Source organism: Entelurus aequoreus, linkage group LG24, assembly GCF_033978785.1.
Source record: "Entelurus aequoreus isolate RoL-2023_Sb linkage group LG24, RoL_Eaeq_v1.1, whole genome shotgun sequence".
NCBI lineage: Eukaryota > Metazoa > Chordata > Actinopteri > Syngnathiformes > Syngnathidae > Entelurus > Entelurus aequoreus.
Genome location: NC_084754.1, coordinates 8,223,747 through 8,236,616, shown reverse-complemented (window position 1 = coordinate 8,236,616; position 12,870 = coordinate 8,223,747). Strand labels below are relative to the sequence as shown.

At 37.9% G+C, this 12,870-nt stretch overlaps 1 protein-coding gene across 1 annotated transcript in view; it reads right to left on the bottom strand.

The window, feature by feature from the left end:
* Positions 1-12,870, bottom strand: part of cdh13 (cadherin 13, H-cadherin (heart)) — a 909,098-nt gene that overhangs the window by 526,137 nt on the left and 370,091 nt on the right. The window contains exons 4-5 of the mRNA XM_062035861.1: positions 4,460-4,561; positions 3,381-3,386 (exon numbers count right to left, since the gene is read on the bottom strand). Coding sequence (XP_061891845.1) covers positions 3,381-3,386; positions 4,460-4,561 — 108 coding nt within the window. The remainder of the gene's footprint in view (positions 1-3,380; positions 3,387-4,459; positions 4,562-12,870) is intronic.

Here is a 12,870-nt window from a genome sequence, read left to right as displayed (position 1 = left end):
GAAGACATGAAACTGCTGCAGGAAAATACCAAAAAAAGAGAAAAAGCCACCAAAATAGGAGCGCAAGACAAGAACTAAAACACTACACACAGGAAAACAGCAAAATAACTCAAAATAAGTCACGGCGTGATGTGACAGGTGTTGTCCCAATTGTTGTCCAACAATTGGGACAACACATTTTTACTGTCAACTGAGTTTCGTTATTTAATGATTTCTGCTGGTGGTGTGCCTCCACATTTTTTGCGTTGAAAAAATGTGCCTTGGCTCAAAAAAGGTTGAAAAACACTGCAACACAGTATTCACCATCTTGTCTTGGCTGAGTTGATTGGCTGATACTTGAGTTTTTAAAAAAAACTTAACTGACTCTCGTTCTTGATGGTTATTATGCACACCCTCCAATGAATTACATACTAGTCGAAACTGGTTCTGAACACCCCGGTCGCTTGTTAACGCGGTGGTCCTCGGACGCTTCAGGGATACCGTACTGAAACCACCACCAGGCCCAAGGCTGTTGCTCTCAGTGGAGTATCATCGTTATCATAAATACACTGCAGCCGAGTATGTGATAGCTTTCATGTCACCGAGGGCACTGGGAGATTTCTCAGTGTCCTCACACTAATAGATCTCAGATTTTATCACGGTAAAACATAAATGAGAAGTCTGCTTTGGGTCTAAAGTGTTGAACATTGGTCTTCCTTCCACCGTCGAAGGAAATTAACTCCTTTGTTTAAAAAACAGTGTGGTAGGAAATGAGTGAATATTACTGAATCATAATGCAGCGTGCCATTATGTATTGGTGTTGTTTTCCTGTGTTCACTGCTTTTTTTCCTGGCTAGCGCTCTTATTTTTGTTCCACTTCGGCGGGTGGTGGTGGGAACTAGCACTTTCCGTGTCGTTCTCGCCAGTTCCATGTCCTTAAGTGGCTGTCAAAGTGTCCCAACTTGTTGGATTATCTCCTCAGCCATCTACTTCCCAGGTGAGAGGCTTGATTTATGATCTATAACACAGGTGTCAAACTCAAGGCCCGGGGGCCAGATGTGGCCCGCCACTTCTTTTTATTTGGCCCTCGAGAGCCTGGAAATATGTATCAATAAAGTACTGTAACTTTTCTTACTAAATGTATTGTTTCTTTCTATTTTGGGAGCAAAACATGTATGTACTCCATGTAATCGCAAATTATGTTAACTTAAATACTGTCTAATTACGCAAAAATATACTATCAAACATTCAACATGTAAATAAAAATACATAGTAATAATAATTATTGCAAAGCCAGTTGTCCATCAAATTGTGCAATGTAAAAGTAGCAATATATTTCATGGTAAAATTGTGAAATTTACTTAGACTTAGACTTCCTTTTATTGTCATTCAAATTTGAACTTTACAGTACAGATAAGAACAACATTTTGTTGCATTAGCTCATTGTAGTGCAGGATAAAAGAGCAATAAGGTGCATATATAAATAAATAGATTAATGTACAGATACATATATTGTATTTTTGCATATGCATCCACGTTTATGGATGTATGTTATATTGTCTTTATATTACAGCGAGTTACTGTGGTTTTCTACAGCATTTTTCTCCAAATGAAAAAAAAACTGGGCTTTTTTTTTACTGTAATAAACTGTGGTGCCGTTTTGGCATTTACAGTAAGACACCAAAAAACATATAGTTGCTGATTTGCGGTAAAAAAAATAAATAAAAAAAACAACAACTGGCAGCTCAGGTGCCAAAATGTCACTGTAAAATTGCAGTTTTTTTAATGTACAGTAAAAAAAATAAAATTACATTTTACAGTAAAATTCTGCCAACTGACCTGCCTTTTTTACCATAAAAACATCAGTACTGGTTTTCCATTTGCATTAATATACACTAAATTTTGAGGTGAAATTATTGCAACTTACCATATTTTTTTTACATTTAAGTTTTTAAATAATCTACTAAAAAATGCAATAAAAAATGGATTAATAATAGTATTCACTGTTAGAAGCGGCCCTCTGGGGCCAAACATAACTATGATGTGGCCCTCAGTGAAAACGACTTTGACACCTCTGATCTATAATAAAGTTACTCGTCTGCGTAAGCACTTGTAATAACAATATCACTAATTAAAGTACCAATGATTGTCACACACACACTAGGTGTGGCGAAATTATTCTCTGCATTTGACCCATCACCCTTGATCACCCCCGGGGAGGTGAGGGGAGCAGCGAGCAGCAGTGGTGGCCGCGCCCGGGAATAATTTTTGGTGATTTAACCCCAAATTCCAACCCTTGATGTTGAGTGCCAAGCAGGGGTAATGGGTCCTATTTTTATAGTCTTTGGTATGACTCGGCCGGGGTTTGAACTCACGACCTACCGATCTCAGGGCGGACACTCTAACCACTAGACCACTGACTATTGTTGCCGCTTTTTGAATGGTTATTTATCGGATTTTAAGGGCGTAATAGTGGACCTCGTATCGGTGCCGCTGTAAGCGGACTTTTATTTATGTTTAATTAATATTTAGAATGCATTAAAAAAAAATCCATTCATAGTCATGTCTTTCATAATGATTGTGAACCATAGGCAAAATTCCCCCAAAAAAGTGCAGTTCCCCTTTAGGGGCACCTCAACAGTAGCCTGGAAGCTTTCTTCCTCGGTTCTAAAGCTTACAGACTGAGCTACTCATTTAAATAACAATGCATCTAAACCCGGGGTGTCCAAACTTTTTCCACTGAGGGCCGCACACTGAAAAATCAAACCAAGCGGGGGCCATTTTGATATTTTTTATTTTAAAAACCAATACAATATATCCATCCATCCATCCATTTTCTACCGCTTATTCCCTTCGGGGTCGCGGGGGGCGCTGGAGCCTATCTCAGCTACAATCGGGCGGAAGGCGGGGTACACCCTGGACAAGTCGCCACCTCATCGCAGGGCCAACACAGATAGATATATGTATACCAAATATACATCCAGGCCTCTACTCAGGCTTGATCCCGGGGACCCCAAAGGGTTTTGGTCAAAAAAATATAAAAAATGTGTCATTATTCAGTATTATTATTTTTATTATTATTCAAGTTTTAAATCTCTAGATCAACATTAGGTCTATCTGTCAATATAATGTTTTTAAAGATTTAAAACCCTTTTTTAATGGAAAAAACCCAAAATATGCAATATTGTCACCCAATATATTTTTTTAAGTGGAATATTTGAGATTGTATAATAATTTGAGCCTTAAAAAGGTCAATAACTCATTTTAATTCATTATTATTTTTTGAGCAATGACACTTAAAAACAAATCACACTAAAATTATTGGGGATCCAAAAGGGTCCTACTCATTAAAGTGTTAAAAAAATAAATTATACATTTTTTTTTCTGTTTATTTTTAACACAATAATCTCGAGATCAACTTCACATCTATCCGTCAATTATAAATTTGATTGTTGTTTATGTTTTTTGTTTGTTCCTTTTAGGCCTTTATTTTTTAAAAAAAAACAGCTCAGTTTTTTTCATGGCAAACACAAAATATGCTACATTTTCCCCAAAAAATATCTCAAAGTGGAGTATTTAACGTGACGTAATTGGAGCCTTTCGAAAAGGTCAATAATTCATAATGACATTGACATTGATTTGTTATTATTTTTTAAAGAAAGAAACAGCCTGCATGGCAGCTTTGTGCTATTACAGTAAACATTGCAACATATTCTTTGTTTGCTCTTTTATAGCACTTTTTACGTTTAAAAATGTTTTCGATCGTATTTTTAAAATGTGCCGTGGGGCCGTTAAAAAATGACCTGTGGGCCGCAAATGATAAATGATAAATTATAAATGGTTTTACTTGTATAGCGCTTTTCTACCTTCAAGGTACTCAAAGCGCTTTGACAGTATTTCCACATACACCCATTCACACACACATTCACACACTGATGGAGGGAGCTGCCATGCAAGGCGCTACCAACACCCATCAGGAGCAAGGGTGAAGTGTCTTGCCCAAGGACACAACGGACGTGACTAGGTTGGTAGAAGGCCCCCAAAATTTGGACACCCCTGATCTAAACATTGAACCTTTAAAAGTTCAAAAAAAGTAATTAATCAAAACAAAATTGAGGGGAATCGGACCTGAGTTAGCAAACTTGATACTTTCTATAAACCAGAATAAAAATGCAGGATAACTGCCATTCCATTGCCTGTGCACTCCCAGGGTGCCCCTGAGCAAGACAATGGACCTATAAACTGATTAGGGAATCAACATGATATGCAGCAGACTCTCTCTCAAACATCTGTGTCAAAAGTTGTATGCCGGTAGAATCAAATGTGTGTGTGCGTGTGCATTTGTGTGGTCTTTGTGTTTATGTGCAATGCATCAGTGCAAGGAAACTTTCCCACAGGGTTAAACAACAATGAAACAATTTGGGTGTATTAAGTATTTTGGTGTTAAATCAGAATCGGGGTGGTTTCATGTTTTTCTTACCCTGCCAATGATCCTTGGGAATGGAGCTCGCTGGTTCTCTGTGACAATCATAGGAGGAACCAGCAGGGATCTCTTCAATCTGTGTGGCAGACCCACAATCTCCTAAAAACAGAAAATAAATCACAGTTTTTCAGCCATCCTGATTCCTGTTCTAGTTTTCTGTTCCTGTTTTAGAATGAGTCTGTGTTGTTGTTCTAAACAATTGAAGACGGTACGCACACTTACGTTTACATTTACAGTACAGGCCAGAAATCTGGACACACCTTCTCCTCATTCAATGTGTTTTCTTCATTTTCATGACTATTTACATTGTAGATTGTCACTGAAGGCATCAAAACTATGAATGAACACATGTGGAGTTATGTACTTAACAAAAAAAGGTGAAACAACTGAGAACATGTTTTATATTCTGGTGTCTTCAAAATAGCCACCCTTTGCTCTGATTACTGCTTTGCACACTCTTGGCATTCTCTCGATGAGCTTCAAGCACACCTGTGAAGTGAAAACCATTTCAGGTGACTTACCTCTTGAAGCTCATCGAGAGAATGCCAAGCGTGTGCAAAAAAGTAATCAGAGCAAAGGGTGGCTATTTTGAAGAAACTAGAATATAAAACATGTTTTCAGTTATTTCACCATTTTTTGTTATCCACATGTGTTCATTCATACTTTTGATGCCTTCAGTGACAATCTACAATGTAAATAGTCATGAAAATAAATAAAACACGTTGAATGAGAAGGTGGTTATATATATATATATATATATATATATATATATATATATATATATATATATATATATATATATATATATATATATATATATATATATATAAAGAGAGAAATATTCACCAAGAGGATAATATTTGATTCTATCCAACAGAGTATAACAATAGGTAACATGCAGACTCGATTACAGTATGTGTGGATCCAAACACATCTCCGTTTGGATTTAGACAACAAAAAAAACAATGGAACACATGTTGGCATATACGACAAGCTAATGACCATTTAATGGACCAGCAATAATTACTGCAGATGGTTTTGGCAAAGTGATCCAAGAGTGTTCAGGCACGAGTAGCTGATCACAGATTTTAACTCTCGAAAACACAATTGCATGAACTAATTTCATATTCAACCATCCTACTGTTGTTTGTTCTTCTGCTTGGATTTGGATGAGCATAAAGTGTGTCCCTGACATACGAAAAGAAGGACGCCGCGATCTTGACTGCTAAACTTATGATACGATACGATGATACAAAACAACAACCGAGAAGAGTCTGGAAACTGTCCACACGCCTCAACACAAGCCTGGAGGACACAATACACACATATTCACACACAAACTCATTCCAAATTGCCTGCCTATCTTGGACTTAATTTTTGTTTTTAATATTGTACTGTAAAACCTTAAAAGGGGTCATATTTTCTATCCGGCTCGCAACGGAGGCAGACACTTCCCTCCCCTCTCCCCTCTCCCCTAAGCTTACCTGCTTTTGCTTCTTTGTCTTGCCTCAACTTTCTTTGAGCCTTTTTTTGCATTGCTCTCTAAATCTAAACATGTAATTGATCAACTGGTCTCAATTGACATGATTTTCTCAACAAAAAGCTCATATTTGGGGAGCCTGTCTGTCCCGACGGAACGTTTGATGATGGATACACGATGAAGTGGGGGGGTCGTGTTCCTGGCAATTCTATCCATTGAAGATATTTACCTATTTGGAACTATGATAACAGGGCATCTCCTGGTTGGATTGAGCATTGCCTTGGTTTATTGACAAATTTGGAAGAAAATGTTAGCAGCTTAAGGTACCCAGAAGCTGCCCGCCATGATTGAGGGGATGGGGTTGGTACTCAGACAGTGGCGATTTTTCAACTCAACTGCTAACTTGATAACATCTCAGAAAAGCTTTCCACGCTGCAAGGCAAACTTGCGAGGACAAGGACGTTGATGCAGGATTCCCGCATTGAGACACGCTGACATAGCTTCCCCGCCTTCTCTCACGGACACCTGCTGATTGTTTGACTTTGCTGCGACGAGATCACGGACGTCTCCACAGCAAAGAGCTGTGTGATCCCAATATTACCCTGCGGACCGAGGCACAAGGCCGTGACACCATACAATGCCACGTCTCAGGCTTATGGACACTCCCCGTCCACGGACACTACACAAACACGCACCCCACACCCTTATCCCACTGCTTCACCACTTCACCCCACAGTGCTGTACACTGACCACTTTTTGATTGCGGCCTGTTTCTGTAATTTTTGAGATTGTGCAGGAACGGTTAAAAATCGTACATTAGAATTATATTTTCTGTTGTATTAAAAATTGCAAAGATGTATTTTAGCACAAAAACTGAGCCTTAAAATAGCCATGTCAAAGGTTAGTTTATTAGCTTTAAAGGAGCATGTCAAGTCATCATTAAATGGCCCTGATATGTCAAAAGGCATTAATAAATCATGTTCTTTTCTAATACCTCTATAACTGATAACGGTAGTTCAGCCGGGATATGCTCATTTCAAAATTACATTTACAGCCCCGAAATATTGTTATTGTTTTCATTTTGATGTCCCACCCTCCACCGTTTGACCAATTAAAAAGTATGTATGTGTGTTAAATCCAGGTTGCCAGTTACGCACCGCCATCTTTGTCTAGACCAGTGGTCACCAACGCGGTGCCCGCAGGCACCAGGTCGCCCGTAAGGACCAGATGAGTCGCCCGCTGGCCTGTTCTAAAAATAGCTCAAATAGCAGCACTTACAAGTGAGCTGCCTCTATTTTTTGAATTGTATTTATTTACTAGCAAGCTGGTCTCGCTTTGCCCGATATTTTTAATTCTAAGAGAGACAAAACTCAAATAGAATTTGAAAATCCAAGAAAATATTTTAAAGACTTGGTCTTCACTTGTTTAAATAAATTCATTATTTTTTTAACTTTGCTTCTTATAACTTTCAGAAAGACAATTTTAGAGAAAAAATACAACCTTAAAAATGATTTTAGGATTTTTAAACACATATACCTTTTTACCTTTTAAATTCCTTCCTCTTCTTTCCTGACAATTTAAATCAATGTTCAAGTATTTTTTTATGTTTTTATTGTAAAGAATAATAAATACATTTTAATTTAATTCTTCATTTTAGCTTCTGTTTTTTCGAGGAAGAATATTTGTGAAATATTTCTTCAAACTTATTATGATTAAAATTCTAAAAAATTATTCTGGCAAATCTAGAAAATCTGTAGAATCAAATTTAAATCTTATTTCAAAGTCTTTTGAATTTCTTTTAAAATTTTTGTTCTGGAAAATCTAGAAGAAATAATGATTTGTCTTTGTTAGAAATATAGCTTGGTCCAATTTGTTATATATTCTAACAAAGTGCAGATTGGATTTTAACCTATTTAAAACATGTCATCAAAATTCTAAAATGAATCTTAATCAGGAAAAATTACTAATGATGTTCCATAAATTATTTTTTTTTGGAATTAGCTAGTTTTTCTCTTCTTTTTTTCGGTTTAATTTTGAATTATAAAGAGTCGAAATTGAAGATAAACTATGTTTCAAAATTTAAGTGTCATTTTTTTTCGTGTTTTCTCCTCTTTTAAACCGTCCAATTAAGTGTAAATATCATTAATTATTAATAATAACATAGAGTTAAAGGTAAATTGAGCAAATTGGCTATTTCTGGCAATTTATTTAAGTGTGTATCAAACTGGTAGCCCTTCGCATTAATCAGTACCCAAGAAGTAGCTCTTGGTTTCAAAAAGGTTGGTGACCCCTGGTCTAGATACTGCCACTGGTAAAGTTACTAAACATGTCAGACCTTAGTAAATCTAAAAGGCGCTGTTACAATTCTCAACTTATTCATGACAAAGCCAGGAACAAAACGGGGATTTGTATCGTTGCCTTTGAAAGATGGAGGCGATTGAAGGCGGAGAAAAAATGTTCATCTGACGCCAAACTTGCTAATTTCCTCCTTGATAGGTAAGTAAGGCATTTACGTTTTCTTATTACTTGTAGTAAATGGACACTGACGGCTGTCATGTCAATGTGAACCGTATGGAGACAGTCAAATCACATGATAAAATAATTCCTCATTCATGTTTGCATATTGTGGACTATATGTACCAAATAAGCTATGTCTGGTGTTTGGAAGCTGGATTCTTCCATGTTCAACCCCGTAGCCTAAAAAGCGACGTATATTTCGATAGTGGTCCGTGCGGTCAAACTAGACATTTTAGCAGGGTAATGCCAACAATCTGTCCCGACTCCAGACTAAAATATCGCTGCGTAAATGTACAATTACATTTGGCTAATTGACATTAGTAAAATGTGGCATAATTACTTAGTAAACCATCTTGCAAGAAGCATAAACAAGAGAAACCCACAGCGTAGGACTCGTCGATTGCCATTTGAAGTTCCTTGGAGTAGCCCAGTCGATCCAGCTGGATTCGGCTGCGTATCTGGCAACCTCAGTCCAGGAGAGGACTACATCATTTTGACCGTGATTGCAGTACCATTTCTGGCCAGATTCTTACATATGGCTCCTTTAACATGTAACGCCTTTTTTTAGTGCCATGAAGCTTTCTCTATACAGGCTATGTGATTGTCACGTGAGGGGTGCGCTTGCTGCGCGGTTGTTCTTCCAATGCAAAAAGACGGACAGCTCCGGACGACAGGCGTAAGGTAAGAAATGATTTATTTCTCATAAATCATCCAATAAACACACGACAAGAAAATAAGGAAAAAAACGCGTGCCTAAAACACAGAGAGTAAAGACGTTGCATGGGCTAGGACAGGGGTCGGCAACCCGCGGCTCCGGAGCCGCATGCGGCTCCTTGACCACTCTGATGCGGCTCAGCTACATACATGCCGACCCCCCCCGATTTTCCCAGGAGATTGATGGATGTCAGTGTCTCTCATAAATTACTCCCAGGGAAAAAATAATCCTATTTACACTCTAATTACTAAATAAAGGGCGTGCCCTAATTGCACTGCAGTAATTGTCCTCTATAGCATTTACATACAGTGTGCCAGTCCAGCCACATGTTGCATGTTGTTATTACTTGCACACACAGGAGACAGCAAAGCATACTTACTCATCAGCCACACAGCTTACACTGACGGTAGCCGTATCAAACAACTTTAACATTGTTACGTTACAAATATGCGCCACACTGTGAACCCACACCAAATAAGAATGAAAAACACATTTCTGGAGAACATCCCACCGTAACACAACATAAACACAACACAACCATTACCCAGAATCCCATGCAGCCCTAACTCTTCCGGTCTACATTATACACCCCCGCTACCACCAAATCCCCCCACACATCAACCCCCCCCCCCCCCCCTCTCCGTGCGTTGGTTGAGCGGAAGAGTTGGGGCTGCATGGGATTCTGGGTATTGGTACCGTCAGTGTAAGATGTGTGGCTGCTGAGTTAGTACGCCTTGCTGTCACTTACGTGAGCAAGCTGAAATTGCATTCTACGTGTGGTCGAGCAGGTACACTGTTAGGGCAGACTGTAGAGGGCGCCAAATGCAGTGTCATCACGCTCTGATATTCGGGAGTCTCCCGGGAAAAGTGAGAGGGTTGGCAAGTATGACGCTATCAAGCGCCATTAGTTCAAAACTCGCGGGCTGCACTAACATCAAATTTCCACATTAAAGTGCGTGCCAGTGCGTGTGTTGGAGACCCCTGGTTAACATAGCACAAAGCATTTAAGCTTTGTATGCAGTGTTTTTCATTTTAAAATTTTTTTCGTGGCTCCCATTACTTTTTTTAATTTGTGAAACTTGCCAAAATGGCTCTTTGAGTGGTAAAGGTTGCCGACCCCTGGGCTAGGACATGGCATGAACAGAACTTACGTGGCATGAACGCGTGACACAAACACAACGAAAGCAGGACGAGTGACTGGCAAGGGCAACTTAAATAATGCCTCTGATTAGCGCTCGGGAAGCAGGTGAGCAGGCGAGCACTAATCAGAGACAGGTGAACACAATAAGTCGCCACGGTGACAAAAGCAAACAAGGAAGCCTAAACGGGAAGTAAAGAAGTCCAAAACTAACAGAACATAACTAAACAAACATGATCCGGACCACGGATCATGACAGTGATATTATGATGGATTATAAGTTGTTTATATTATTATATGTTTATTTCTGTATTTAATTATAGGTAGCTACAATGTTACATTGCTAACATATCATTGCGTTGTCAATCTACTGTAATTGGACTTACAGCTTCACTTTGTCCACCATTGCCATAATATGCAGGAACTGTCTCTGTAATTAGATGTAGTTTTAGGCAGATTATTCTGTGTATTGCTCTTAGAACAAGCCGGAGGTACCTTCAACATATTGTGTCATTTATCATTCTATTATTTTGTCAACATTATTAAGGACAAGAGGTAGAAAATGAATTATTCATCTACTTGTTCATTTACTGTTAATATCTGCTTACTTTCTCTTTTAACATGTTATATCTACACTTCTGTTAAAATGTAATAATCACTTATTCTTTTGTTGTTTGATATTTTACATTAGTTTTGGATGAGACCACACATTTAGGTATTGATCTGATACCAAGTAGTTATAGGATCATATATTGGTCATAATTTAAGTCCAGGGACGTATTTCCTCAGTTTATAAACATAATATAACTTTTAAAAAAAGCAAAAAAGATTTTGTGATGCTAAAAAAATATTAATGTAATCATAATAGTATCGACTAGATACGCTCTTGTACTTGGTATCATTACAGTGGATGTCAGGTGTAGATCCACCCATGATGTTTGTTTACATTGTGACGCCGCATGTTTAGCTATTCCTCGTCCTGCAGGGATGATACTTGTAAGAAACGTACTTTATTTGTCACCATCGAGGCGAGGATTAGTGATTTAGAAGAAGCTAAAACCCTGCAGACCGCAGCTGGATGTTAGCCGCTAGGTAGCTAGCCATGTCTTAAAGCACCTCTTCCTGAGGGCGTTTCAGTGTTATAACTTCACCTTTATCTTTAGTTTTTAAGCCAAAATGCGTCTGTTCTCCCTTTTCTGTCTACACACCGTGTCTGCTTGTAAGTACTCTCTGATTGTGCACTGCCGAACATGCTCCTCTGTTCGTACTATACTAGCATCGGTATACCGTACAACACTAGTTCCAACAGATATATGCTTTGAAATGCATCATGTGCTTGCCCGGCCCGTCTGTCAAATGTCAAAATCCAATGTGGTCCCTCAGCCAAAAAGTTTGCCTGCTTCTGGTCTGGAGGCACAAAGAAGGCAAGTAAAAGAGACTTGAAGCCTGCGTGTTCAGTCCAGCTTCTCAAGTGTGCAACCCCTTGGGTAAGCTGACCATGAATACTTGCCAAAAAAGACATGAGCAAAGGAAAAATAGTTTACTTTCACATGGACACATTGCTCTTCCTGCAAAACAAAAACTGAAAAAGGAACTTTTAAAAGTTGTGTTGCGTTTTGAACTCTTGAGTTGAAGAGGCAGAAAAATGTGTAAATTGACAGTAAAGGTTGGAGACCCCTGATCTAAGCAGAGCCAGATTGTCCAATAAAAAGTGCTTCTCTTGTTTTCATCATTCCTTCGCTTATAAAGTACACTGTTGCATATTTGCCATTTTATTTGGAGGAGGGTTGTCTTGATAGCAATTTTTTTTTTTAATTATATTTTGGGACCGGTATCGGTCCCAAAATATAATAATAATAAAAAATAATATTATGTATTTCGATACTTTTCGATACTTTTCTAAATAAAGGGGACCACAAAAAATGGCATTATTGGCTTTATTTTAACAACAATATTAGGGTATATTAAATATATGTTTCTTATTGCAGTCGAAGAACAACTTTGTCCTTAAATAAAATAGTGAACATACTAGACAACTTGTCTTTTATTAGTAAGTAAGCAAACAAAGACATCATGCACAAAAGTGCACTTTATTTGTTTGAAACTATTGTAGTGACGTTCTGTACAAAAAGTGCACTTTAATTTAGTGTTTTCATATGTCATCTTAGTGACATCATGCACGGAAGTGCACTAATAGCTTGTTTTAAAATGTCTCTCACAATCTTGCACTTTCTGTTTTGGAAATGACATGAGTGTTTGTGCCACTGCTTAATAACTGTTTAATAAATACAGCTTTGGTAAATTGACTTAGTTGTGATTTCCCTCTCTGCATGAAAGAAAAAAATGAGCATATATTAATGCAGTATGAACAAGAATGTTTGAATGTAGACAAATAACATATAACCCCATTATTTATTATTTACTTTTTAAATTATATCTCAATTCTGTACACTGCTGCTGGAATTTTTATTTTCCTGAGGGAACTCCCCTGAAGGAATCAATAAAGTACTATATATCTATCTATCTACATAGAATCATCATACTGGTTTAATGTTTTG